This window comes from Excalfactoria chinensis, chromosome 12, assembly GCF_039878825.1.
Source record: "Excalfactoria chinensis isolate bCotChi1 chromosome 12, bCotChi1.hap2, whole genome shotgun sequence".
In the NCBI taxonomy this organism is placed as follows: domain Eukaryota; kingdom Metazoa; phylum Chordata; class Aves; order Galliformes; family Phasianidae; genus Excalfactoria; species Excalfactoria chinensis.
Window position 1 is genome coordinate 14,618,794 of NC_092836.1, and position 13,452 is coordinate 14,632,245.

Sequence of the window (13,452 nt, forward strand, 5' to 3'; positions counted from 1 at the left end):
AACCAAAAGCTAAAAATGTGAGAAGGCGTACACTGCAAGTTATTTATTATTTCATTACTTGGTCAAAGGAACGCGCACATCCCACCAGGGAGGCATCTACAAGAAGCCAACATAATTAAGGTAAATGAAAAAACTTTTCCAAACGATCCACAGCAACATGTTCTAGCATTGGAGTTTCATGAGGAATCAGATCTTAAAAGTAACATTTAGGATAGAAAAGAATAAAATTGTTTCCACTTCGTTCTTAATTTGCCTTTCCATCTAAAGATATAATTTTGTTGGGGTTCCCCTGGGAAAATGCTATCTATAAACCTTCCAGGAAAAACTGTTAAGTCTGATCAGGAAAGCAGTCACAAGGGCTGGGAAAATATGACGTCTCCATTTGGTTTTGTTCAGCAGTTTGTGTACATTTCCTCAAGCACTAACAGCATTACCGTATGAGATGGTTACATTTTCCAGCAATGCTGCCACTAACTTGGACTTGTGGCTTTGTAGTATGATTTAAACATTGCTCAAAAATAAGGTATTTCCAGAAACACAAATAAGCCAGTGCTTAACTATCACAAATGTTCTTCATTTCCATATTTGTAATATATAAAGGATATATTGAAAAAGGCGGGATTGCTTACCTCAAAAATATAATCTTTGCCATCCTTTCCGTGTACAGCTTTAACAGCACAGATGTCCAAACCACCAAATATCTCAGAACAGGTGTCAACCCAAAGCTTGTACCTGTTTTATGAAACAATTTTTTTTTCTGTAAGTATCTCATTAGGCTCTTGTTACTCTATAGCCTTCATCTAATACCGTATTTTATATAAAGTTTGTTTGAAACACAGAATTTTCACTGTTTTTCAGCTTTACTGAATTTATTTTTCCTAGAATAGTAGCTGGTGTATTTACAGTGATGCCAAGGATTTTATAAGGCAGGGAATGGGGCTTCTGTTATCCTGTGAAATTCAAACTGGCACATCTGCGACAGATGCAAGTGTGACCATCGTCCTGCCTGTCACTCTCGGTAGTGTACTTAATTATGGATGGGATTTATCCTGGGGAAACCAGGAGAGAGACTGTCTTAAATTACTGACCAAACTGTCTTCCTAAGTAGCAGCTTTTCTTTATACTGAACAATGCAAAGGAAAAATCAAGAAACAGCAGGTCTTAAGGCAAGAAGAGAGGAACAGGCAGATGGCACTATGCAAAAGTTATGCAGCATGCAGACAAACACAACATCTTCATGTAGGGTTACAGACAATTACAGGAAAATTCAGTGGAGAAATGTATAAAATTCTGAAGCATGGTTACAACTCTATCAAGAAATGCAGTTCTTCATACGGTACCGAACTCTACACTGCATTTCCAACCTCACGGTAAGAAATTTGGTCTGATGAATGGACAGTTAACACATTCTACATGTAGTAATATGATTTATTTTTCTTGCCTGAAGAGCTTAATCCAGCCTATGAATTGAGAAATTATCTAACAAGGGAATGAAGGGGGACTTACTAGAAAAGAAGTGAGGCAATTCCTGTGATCAAGTACAGAACAGTTAGTAGCGTATACAGGGAGCCATAATACTTTGTTGAGAGGGCTCTGAGGTGACGTAAGTTGTGTGTGTTTGTTAAATGGCAAGGACTGACTGCTACAACACAAAGCAGCATTGAGAACATTAACTAACTAATAACATAGCTGTGTCTGGGCACATCGCTAAGTGATGATATGATCTTGAAAGTTTATACAGGCAGATATCACCATTCCACCAACTGAAGAACACATTTTCCTCCCCACCCCAGACCCCCCCCCAAAAAAAGAGCAATTTTAAAGCATTCATTTATCGTGGGCTTTTTTTCTCTTTCACTGGCTAGTATAAATAAGGGCTATTTCCTTTTATAGACCCTCCCCTGATCCAGCCTTTAAGCCACGATGATAAATATTCCACATCATATTATTTTCCATTGTGAAAAAAAAAATAATTGATGTTATAAACATAGTGTTTGACTTCATTGTGGGATGAAAAGAAACGCCTTGCTGGGCCGTGAGTCTGATTCACATAAAAATATCTTTAGTAATGGTCCCCTTCCCAAGTAAACTGATTAGATCACACTCTCTGTATTTTCTGCTCTCATGGAAAAAAGAAATCTCTTAAGTAGAAGAAATCGATACAGCTGTTAAAAAAAAAAAAAAATCCTTATGAGAATATATATATATATATAATATATATATATTTAATCCTGTGAGAAAAATGGTTTGTCCAAAATGAGAAGTTTTGTTGGAGTCCTGGCAATCTCAGTATCTGTAGGTGCACTGATTGGTTCGACTGCATGCACACCTGTGTTTATAAACAACCTTTAGTTCTGCTCTGAAATATCACCGTGTATCTCAGCAAGCCACGAGGACAGTAAAACGTGTCTTTAACAGCACATAATTAAAGTTTATATGAAATAAAAGGAAGATATTTTCTTTAAGAAATTGAAAAATAAATCAGATTTGAATAAGAACACATTTAGCAGTCAATCTTCTTCAGACAAACACAACTGGAGAAAGACAACTGCATTTGGAAAAAGATGTCTTGAGTAGACTACCCTGCAGTGCTGTAAACCCAAGGCTTGCACAGCAGGTTTGTCCAGAGGCTGTGGTCCTTATCTTCCCAGAATCAGTGTAGCATGCAGCATCCTCTGAACTGACAGATAGCAGAGTGCTGTCTGACATGAACTGTGAGCTGAGCACAACTACAATAGGCCGGTATTCTTCTGGCCCAACTGGGGAGCAGTGCCTCTCTGAAATGAAGGGCTCAGTAAGAACATATAATGTTGAAATTTGCTTGTTCCCTGCCTCATCATCATCCCTTCCTGCTCCATATCACTCTTTACTAAATTTCTAGACTAACATTTGTGTTCAGTCAGCAATGTTGACTCAGGCAGCACTTTTAAAACACTTCTTTCTAAGTCATGAGACGTATTATAAATGCCCTGAAGTGCACATGCATCAGATTTGATTGCTTTTGGTGTGCCTTTGAAGTGCTTCAGCTCTTCAGAAAACTTCAATTTTCTTTTACTTCCTTTCTCTGCTTTGTATGTAATCAGACTAAAATTGTGGCGTACCATTGCTGTTATGAGAACACATCCCTCTTTTCTATGCTTTTGTCTTCATCAGCAGAAAAGTTCTGGTTTGTTGCCAGTGTTTTTTAAAGTGAACATACCTATATGATTTAATTATGTTACATTCAAAAGTAGAAGCAGAACCAAAGCAGCACAGAGCATTTACAGTGAGGAGGCTGTGCAAGGTTAGCATTTTGTACTCATTGCCCATCCTTGATACTATTTAGTTTTCCTTATGGCCAAATTAAAGTGCTTGTTTTTTTACCGAGAAGTAGTTCATGGACTGTAATTACGCAGAGTAAAACACACTCTTTCCCTCTTAGTGAAGGCATAACCTCACGGTCTAAAGGAAGGTGGGAGGGGAGTGAGAATGAGAAAATAATGTGGCTCCACTCCATCCCCAGAGGGGAGATCAGTGAGGACACAGTCTAGACAGGGGTTGGACAGCAGGGAGTTGTAATTCCCATCTTATTTGTTTTCACCTTTCTTAGGGCAGGCAATGGTTCACTTCAGTTTCTCTCAGCTACAAGTAATTGTAGGTCCAGATTTAAAAAAACAACAACACAAAACCAACCAACCAATCAACCGAGAAAGGCTGCCACTGAACTTTAAAGCACCATTTAGATTACACTTTTACTGTACAGAGTTTTCAGCATTTGTAGACGCATTGACTGACTGGAGTAAATTTAGGGAAAATAAAGCTGCAATGTAAAAGAGAAACCTTTGCAGAAGGTGAATAAAATAAAATTCGTAGCCATAAAAAGTGCCACAGCTTTTCTTTGCATGTAAAAGAGGCCTATATTTTGTGATCGGAGAAAATGAGCAGTATTGAGCAGCAGCAGAGTGAGGCATCCAAACATACTGCAGACTGATTAACCAAATTGCTAAGAGGTGACCAGAACAAGGATGGGAGAGAAAAGCACAATAAAACAAAGTACAGAGCAGGAATGATAACATGAGGGGAAAAAAGCTTTGTTATATCTCAGCATCTGGGCAGAAAGACTCACAGTGCAGTTGACCGGATGATTCAATAATGACAAATAAGCAATTCAGTAGAAGAGAGAAATACACTTTAAATAGGCAAAGTTAAAATCAAATCACTTTGTTGCATTCTGTAACATAGGAGAAAAAGTTTAAATGCTGTGACATGGGGTAAAGTAAAAGAGATCAAATGAACCAGAGGAAATGACTGGTAGGTTGAATCTGAAAAGGGAATATTTGGAAGGGAATTCCAGTAGCTTTCTAGGTGCAGATTTATATTCAGGAGCTCAAAAGTGCCTGTAAGCTTGTAAGCCTGATAGTTAGCTTGGATTCTTAACTGAGACAACTCACAGGGAAACACTTCTCTCATGTTTTTTCATCTAGTGCCAAAATGAACAGAGGACCTTCATTTACTGCAAATTGCACACCAGTGGGATTTAAAGAAAAAAAAAAAAAGACTTAAAATGATTTTCTTTTTTAATTACCTTTTGCATGAGACTTACTTATCTGACATAGCAATTTGTTCCAACATTGCAGAGCCTGTGTTTGTCTTCCAGTTTCCAGATATGGAAGTCCTCCTGAAAGGGGAAAAATATTACAAAGGGAGCCAGTAGTTTTGTATTTTCCAACCTCCTAAATTATTCTGATTTTCACATGGATACTGAGGCAGTACTTACACATTTCTTGTATTCGGCAGCTTACAATACAATATCTAAAACATGATGGATTTTAACAGGGTTCACAATGTTATGATGGATGACGATGACATTTCTGTTCCTCATTAGATCACTGAGGAAAAACTTAAAACCTACTATGACTAAGTGCAAGTGTTAACAACCAGATTTAATCAGTTATGAATTGATTGAATAACCTGTAGCATACCAATAACACAACCGTCAAGGAAATGAAGCTTCAGCTTCTTATTTCAGATCCATACCACTGCAGATTTAGTTCCCAATACTTGACAGTCAAGATGTCAGTTTTGAATGTCTCCATTCTGTTTTAGAGCTTGATTTTGGTTTGTCCTCCAGTTTTCACTCTTTGCTAGTTTGTGAGTATAATCTAAGCATCGTATTTCAAGCCCACCTTTTATTTAATCTGCAAGAAATATGTATATATGTTTTTTCACCTGCTGAGATACCAGGTATAAGAAGATCACTCTTTTCTGAAACCTAAGTGATGTTTTGAGAATAGGCTTAGGACACAAATCATGAACTGTTTCTAGTTATTGTTGTTCTTCAGCTGCTACACTCTACTTTTGTTTTATTGAAGTTTTGGTCAAACTAAATTGTTATGCATTCAGTTTATTATTTGGAGAAGAGATTTAAAGGTAGAATTTTTGTATTTCTGATTTTCTTCATTCTATTTGATCCTTTAAGTTCTGTTTCCTTTAAGTCAGATGAATTCCGTAATGGTACCAAGTGCCATTAAGCTTGCATCACAAAGTGTTTTGGGGAGCTGTGGTATTTAGAGAGATCCAATGTTGCATTTTGGCTATAATCTCTACAGACAGATGATAAGCAGCGGTGTTTTGTGAGTCATGGATCCACTTAAACCACAATTTCCCACAGAATTATAAAAATGAAACTCTTCATAACTCTTTAAACTAGAAAAGCAATTGCTCAGCTTGTATTTTTTGTGGTTGCTCTCTAAGTACTCTGTTCCTGTGTGAGAGAACAAAATGAGAACCAGCTGTAAAACAATATACTACTGACATAATGCATATGTATGCATATGAAGAACTTTATAGACATTTGGTAAATCTCCTTTCAAAATGCTTTGTACAAATGAATCAGTATTTCATTTATTGTGATTTAACCACATGAAAGTAAGTAGAGAAAAAATGATGGCTGGGCTCTTAGCATCTGGATGAACCCAGAGATTCTGAGGGAACAGAAGCATAAAAATGAATAAAGTTAGCAGAAACAGGCTGCCATTCTAATTGTTTTTTCTTTTTTTCCCCCTCTCTGATCCTTAGACCAACAGCTTCTTTTGTGAAGAAGAAACATTCTCGTTAAAAAAATTATACATTTGGCTGACTACTACTATAGAGTAGTATAGAGACTAAACAGAATTCTAATTGAAAGTCAAGGGAAAAAAAATAACAAACTATAAGTCCATCCTATGAATGTAGTGGTTCTACCACAGAGAATGAACCATCTAATTACTAACACTGCATCTGATTACAGGTACCCAGAGGTATGTCCCAACCATTAATGGCTGGGCTTTACTGCTGTGCCACTTGGGAACTGTAAGACAGAGATAAATCAACTCTGCGTATTACGAACAACAGAGGAAGTGAAACAGAGTACAAGAAATTTCTGCATCAAACACCCATGAGAGAGAAAAGCACCGTCCCAGCCTTGAAGAGGCTGAAATGGCTGCATTAAAAGGTATGAGATAAAGAAAGAAATCTGAATGGTGACTGGAAGTGGAGGGAGAGCATGTTTGTAAATTGACACTATTAGAGTAAAAGGGGCAGAGGAGAACCCAAGGCAAGGGGAAACAAAGATTAGGACGTAAGAGGTCAGGATGTGTGTTTTCATCCAAGTATTTTTTTCTGCCTCAGAACTGTAAGCATGAGGGAACACATGCATGAGATGAATTAACTTATCTGAACATGGATGAAATGATTGAATGATTGAATGTCAAATTACATTGATAACTGATAGTTGAAACAGAGTAGAAATATGCATAAAGGCAGTTACCATAGATCAATTAATACCCCGTAATCTGTTTTGCTACTCTGAAACTGAAACAACGCTTTCAACACTTTAGCCTCTCATATAGTCATGATTTCTAAACATATCTCTATGAAATTAGAAGAGATTTCTACCCATATATACGAAGGCCATTATAAGATAAGAATTTTTCTCATTATTTTATATTAAAAGGAGAGTACTCCCTCCCATTAAAGTTCCACCATTCAAATTGCTGTGAACGAATGCCATCTAGCTATAGATGTCATGCAAAAGCAATTAAAAGTTGTCAGGAATGCTGCTCTGGCAGGCTCACCTGTTGTGTTACTCTCCTCCTCCCAATGACAATCAACTTAAAGAAAAAAGCGTTGATAAATCCAGAAAGTCTAAAACACTGTCTTTGTGAAGAGTATGACAATGAAGGCATGGAGTCACCACATTCCTACTCAGAGTCTCATCCAACAGTCTTAAACTTACTGGTGCTTATCAATTTTCAAACAAATGATGAAAAGATAAGTTTTTGGCTCACATGTATGCTTTGTAGTTACTGCCTATCTTTTGGATCCTGATGTCATATTTGGAGTCTATGAAGGGTTCAGTAGTGGCGTAGGTCTGAGTAAGTGCTACCACGCTGGCTATGTCCTGAAAATCGTAGTGGTTGTCTACCTTGATCTGTAGTCATCATGCCACAAGTAAACGGCAAATGCAAAAGAAAAAACAGCAATTAGAAATAAAATGTAGACTTCAGTTTCAAACGGCATTCATGAGAAATATGGTTCTTGATAGCATCAGTTTATAAAGGGCATTTGATATTTGATCTGATTTCTGGATTCTGTAACAGTCCTGCATTAAGGTATCTAATTTTCTATGCAAAATATTACCTGCTCATCCGTAGAAAGCAACTTGCAGATAGTGGACATTTATTTTCAATTTTCTTGTAATAGTTTTGATTGATAATTTTTAGATCAGGAGAATGTTTAAAGGTGCGGTAACACTGATTTTATGCAATTGTTCATGATTTTCTAAACTGCTCATGTAACTGCATCTATGTGGTGCCCACCACGTACTATCAAGTTCATGTCATGCATCTCCCAGGAGGGAGGACATGAAGGCTGGTGACATTCTGATGAGGGCCCATTCACATGGAACACAGAAGGTGGGGATGGAATCACTTTTCCCATTTGTCCTACTTCTTTGCAAACATACTTTAGATAGGAGACAGAAGTGTTACTTTTTAACAGGGAGATTTTATCTCTGCAGTTGAGTTCAAAGGAAGCCAGCTGAAGTAGGGAGAAAACGTGAATGAGAAGTCTTAGGAGAAAACAGGAGAGGGAAACAGTAATTCTTTACCCAAAGTGCATTTCAGCAAGGTGAGGAAAGGGTGCAGGGATTACTATGTATCATACTATCTAATATTAGAAGAGGTTCCAACTTCTAGCCAGCCCAGCATCCCTTTTGCTTCCACTGTCAAATGGTACTTAATAGAGGACTTGCACCATGGCTGTGAGACAGGAATTGTGTATTGAATGGTGTCCAGTGAAGGGAGGAGTCAGGCCAAATACTGAGGCCAAAAGGCCTAAATATTTACTCTCAACTCTTGGATTCAGAATGATTTTTCATCTGAGAACCAGCAAAATAGATACAATTCCTGGTCTCAACTCCGTTTCTGAAAATTGAATACTGTGTATGAATCTAATTATAAGTGGAAACACTACTCCTAGCAATGCCTTCTGGGAGAACTGGGGTACAAGAGGAACCATTACTTGGGCTCTGATAGTAAGCATTTCACTACGTAAGGCTGGCACTCAGTCCTTAAGGACTTAAAATACTTTATAGCTAAATAATAACAATAATAATCTAATTTGTGTTTATAGACATTTGATAATGCTGGATATTTTTGTCCAACAGAACTATCTTCTATAAACAAGAAGTGAATATTGAAAGTATGATATAAACATGATAATACTTCATGTATGCAATCCACAGTAACTACAGTTTAAGTAATTATTGGTTAATTCTGCGCCCAGTTAATTTGGCTGCCAGATTTCTTATTATTTACTAAGTAAAAAATAAAGCAAAAATAAAGTTGTAGGCAAAAGATCATAGCACACAATTCAAATTGCACAATTTTTGAATGACAACAAATATATCAGCTTTCTATTTCTTGTGGCAAATGTGTTCATAGAGCATTTGGAGATCAAAGAGGATAAATGCAACTACTCTGATGATTTGTTTTAAAATATAAAACACAGTATCAAAGTGTTTTCAATGAGTGAAACATAATCTGTAATGACTACAAATGTTCATTGACACTAACAAAAGTGTGTTTAAATCCTATCATTTGAGCCATCACTGTGAGAGAAGTGGTATCAAAACAACAGTACTCACCCCTTAAATGCAATTACTTTGGAGAAAGAAAGCAGCAGTTACACAGCAGTATGAAACAACCACAGGGAATACATTAAGACAGGAAATGAAGAAAGAACCTGGATCAGGCTGTAACTAGTAGAGAACCAAGGCAAAACCATCCGAGAATCCCAGGTCCAAAAAGTTGGATTGTGCAAACAGACATTGACTTTTAAATAGTTTCACCACAGTCAACTAACTTCATTAACAAGATTCTGCTTCAGGAAAGCATCTCAGTATGTTTTAAAAGTGTTGAGAAAAGCAAAACATAAACTGCCTTAGAAGGTGTCAATATGAAAATATTAATTAGCTTTTTTGTCTGGCTTTTTTCCTAAAGAGAGGTGCTTTCTTGAATAATAGACAAGCAGAGATTTACAAGGGTGAGGGTCAAAGACAGCATTTGGACAGCGAAGAGTTAAAATATCCAGGAAAGATCATGCATATTATTTTAGATGAACACCCAGCCTCCTAACATGCAGTAAGTAGCATCTGCACCTTTCCCATGCCTGAATGAGCATGTCCAATCTTCACAACAACAGGAAATGTCGGCATTGTTAGCTGAGAGGGAGAACAGAAAGGAAACGTTAGAGAAGCCAGCTGTGAGTTAAATGATTAAGCTGCATCATTTATGAAAATGATTTTAATAGTCACAACAGGGGAAGATCTGCTTTTGGCATGTGGTTATTTGAATAGAGATCCACAGACTGTTCTGATATTCCAATCAACTGCAACTGTTATTTTATACAGAATCGGGGTGTATTAAATAGTGCTCTGTTTACATCATCTCAGCTGATCACAAAGTCACAAGTGGTATTGCTTATTTTAAGTTCCATTTCAACAAAGTGAATCTACTGGAAAAAGTCTGAGAGGCAGCTCTAGGAAGAAGCCCTGTGAAGCAGTGATACGCTAATAAATGTTTAAAGTTAGATCAGGATTCAGAGGAAAATCTCATGAAAAATCATACAAATACTTGCCGCTCTTTAGGGAGCTATCGGTCAGGACAAGCACTGAACAGTTCAGACTTCACTGTCAACTAATCTGTTTCTTGGAAGTTTTAAGACTGGGGCCTACTTGCAGCAAAGCAGTTCTTCCCTGTTGGATACGTGACATGTTATACTTACAGTGTAAGTCGTTAAAAGACTCCTTGCCCAGATTTTAGCACTCTGATTCTAGTGGGCATTTTTATTCTGCTCTGCATTTCAAATTAGATTTCTTGTGAACTGTAGGAATGCAAAGGCCTGTGTAGTCAATCAGCATCCAATTACTTACTGCTCTCATATTTTAAAAACAGCTACTTGATGTTTCTTTTCTCAATTTTGAAGAGGGAGGGAACAAATCATTGCCTGAATTCAGAAGGGCAGCAGCACATTCTTATGAGTGAACTATAAACCACGGACACAGGGTTGGTAATGGAAATGCAGGCAGACATCTAAGTATAGCACTACAAATGGCACTCCTGTAATTAAGAAGACCATGTATTTTCCTGTGATTCCATAGCTGTGGAATCCTCTGAGGACCATCAGAATAAACACTAATTCAAGACAAAACCAAATAAAAAAAACACAAAACCAACTCTGCTTTCTCCCAGAGAAAAATGTGAAAGTGTGCAAACATCACTTAAGGAATGACAATTCATTTGCCTCTGGAGTCCAGTATCAAGATTTTGGTGGTATACCACATCCCAGTTTAGACCAAGTGAAGAGATTGTTGCAGCAGAAAAAGGTGCTGAGTATTGCATTTCAAATATCATACAGACAAAAACCAGGTAGCATAAAAGGCAGTGAAATATTAAGTTTTCCCAGTGCTTTTCCTCTTCTATCACTGTGGCAGTCCCATGAACCTGGGGCTGATGAAGCTGTAGTTATTTTGCTTTTCTAGCAATGTTTCTTTATTCCTGGCCTCGCTTTAATTACCACAGTCCTCCCATTGTACAAGGAGACTGTGCCATCATGCAGTCACTTTGCTAACACTAACTAGATACCAGGATTGTGTGGTACTGTTCTATCAAGCAATAACTTGATCTTAGTCCTTTCCTCACCTCTTTCGAGTCCTTTCTTTCCTGTTACTATGTCTTAACAGGCAGCCTCAAGACTTTTCATATATTTGGATTAACATTATGTATGATGCAGCTGTGCTACTGACACTGAAAGTGTACCAGCTATATGAGTTTCCTTTGAATTCCCACTGTAGTTACTTGGTAGTAAGTTATCTTGTGAGAAGGTCTGGCAGGTGTGCAAGTTTTCAGTTGAGTTGATACTCAGCCAAGACATTGCATGTGTAATTTCAAAAGTGTTTTTTGGGGGGAGGACTGTTAGACAAAAGCATTGCTTATTTTTCAAAGGTTTTACACTATAGTGTAAGTTCTATGACAATTAGAAATAGAGGTAACAAATCAGAATAGAAAACTGGAAGACCAACAACAGAAATTACATTGATGAATTTGACATGGTCTCATAAATGAGAGATGAACTATACTGCATGAACCCTTGCATGTACATAATAAATAGAGGAAATCTATTAATTTTTTAGGTTAATCAGGAGTTCTGTTATAAAATAAATAATGATACCATACACAATAGTATATTATTGAGAATTAATGAGAAAGAAAAACACATGACAAACAAGCAATAAAATTTTCCAAAGCTCCTTCAACATCTCTCATGGTTCTACATTTTTTACTGGAATTATTACCATTAGTTCAGAAAAGCCAAAGATGTTATCACAGAATCATAGAGTGGTTTTGGTTGGAAGGGACCTTTAAGACCATGTAGTTCCCACTCCCCTGCTATAGGCAGGGACACCTCCATCCAGACCAGGTTACTCACAGCCCCATCCAGCATGGTCTGGGATGCTTCCAGGGAGGGGGCACCCACAGCCTTGCTGGGCAACTCGTTCATGTCTCACCACCCTCACAATAAAGAATTTCTTTCTGATATCGAGTCTAAACCAACCCTCTTCCAGTTTAAAACCATTTCCCCTCATCCTCTCACTATATGCCCATCCTCTCCAGTTAATTACATAGATACACTGACTATATTAATTTTTCCTAATACAGATAGGCAACAGATATCAAAATAATTCTAGTTGCAATCAAACTATCTAGATTTAGTTCAAGGAGAACTTACACTGACGGGATTACCAGTCTGAGGGAGAAATTGAACCCAATATTCTCAAATTGCTGAAGAAACACTGATTAAGGCAAGCATGCATTCACAACAAATAGAACACAGAGCACGTTTCTCATGCCATCAAGTCTCTGAGGATCACATCATGACATCTGTTGGATTAGCCAGCTTGAGACCACAAAGCATTTTGAAATGGCTGGCGCTGTGGGTTTTTACTCTTCCACTGATGTAAGCTATTACGTCAAACACTCCTTTTCTGTGTTTCTAGGATGACAAGCAAACTGGCTTCAAAAACAATGAAGTCAAAAGGTTCATTAGTTAATGGTCAGAACCTCTTTTAAACTATGAAAATCAATGAAATATCATAACGATGTTCTGAAATGCCAAGATATTTCTGAAGTGCTACATATACTGTCTATGTGAAAGATTTAGGATTGGGAAGTTTAAAGAACAATGCAAAAACTGCTCTGCAGAAAGGAAGGTCTCAAAAAAGGTGCTATATCTGCCAGCTCCAGGTAGTTAATTAACAGAGTTACAAAGCTCACAAACACCAATCTGATTAATGCTGTGTTCATGAAGAACTGCGATATCCCCACACTCTAATGCTACCTACATTTTCACTGCTTTTAGATTAAGAAAAGAAAGTACTTCTTAAGAAGCTTTCAGTGATTCTCTCCCTCTTGAATTCATCATTATGATTTCTTTCAAACCGAATTTCTGCCCTTTGCTTGCAGTTCCAGGGCAGCAGCAGGAGAAAAAAAAAATCCTGAACTTATCAACAAGAGTCGTGTCCTCCCAGTGAACCGCACAAAATAAACTCAACTGGTGTTTGAAAAGGAAACAAAACTTACACTGCAACTAGAGGCAGCCACAGCACTATTATTAGCCTGATGAGTGTACCTTCACTTCTTGGGATGAGTGTAGTGATGATCAGAGATTTGACATCCCTCTCTGACAACTTATTTTTGCTTTGTTATTCTCTTCTAAAAAAAAACCCTCAAGCTCTCAGTCGAAAATCTTTTTTCTTTTTCCCCCTCAGTGGAATTTAATCTGGTTGCTAAAGGTGACACAGTTTGACCATAATGAAATTGGAAGGAACTGTCTAATAAGAAACTGGCTTTGAAATTGTGGACCTGTATACAT

General features: G+C 37.4%; 1 protein-coding gene across 1 annotated transcript in view; it reads right to left on the reverse strand.

Moving 5' to 3' along the window:
* The window catches only part of SYN2 (synapsin II), a 106,181-nt gene that overhangs the window by 21,489 nt on the left and 71,240 nt on the right, over nucleotides 1-13,452 (reverse strand). Inside the window, exons 6-9 of the mRNA XM_072347762.1 lie at nucleotides 9,680-9,742; nucleotides 7,308-7,450; nucleotides 4,583-4,657; nucleotides 630-732 (exon numbers count right to left, since the gene is read on the reverse strand). Coding sequence (XP_072203863.1) covers nucleotides 630-732; nucleotides 4,583-4,657; nucleotides 7,308-7,450; nucleotides 9,680-9,742 — 384 coding nt within the window. The remainder of the gene's footprint in view (nucleotides 1-629; nucleotides 733-4,582; nucleotides 4,658-7,307; nucleotides 7,451-9,679; nucleotides 9,743-13,452) is intronic.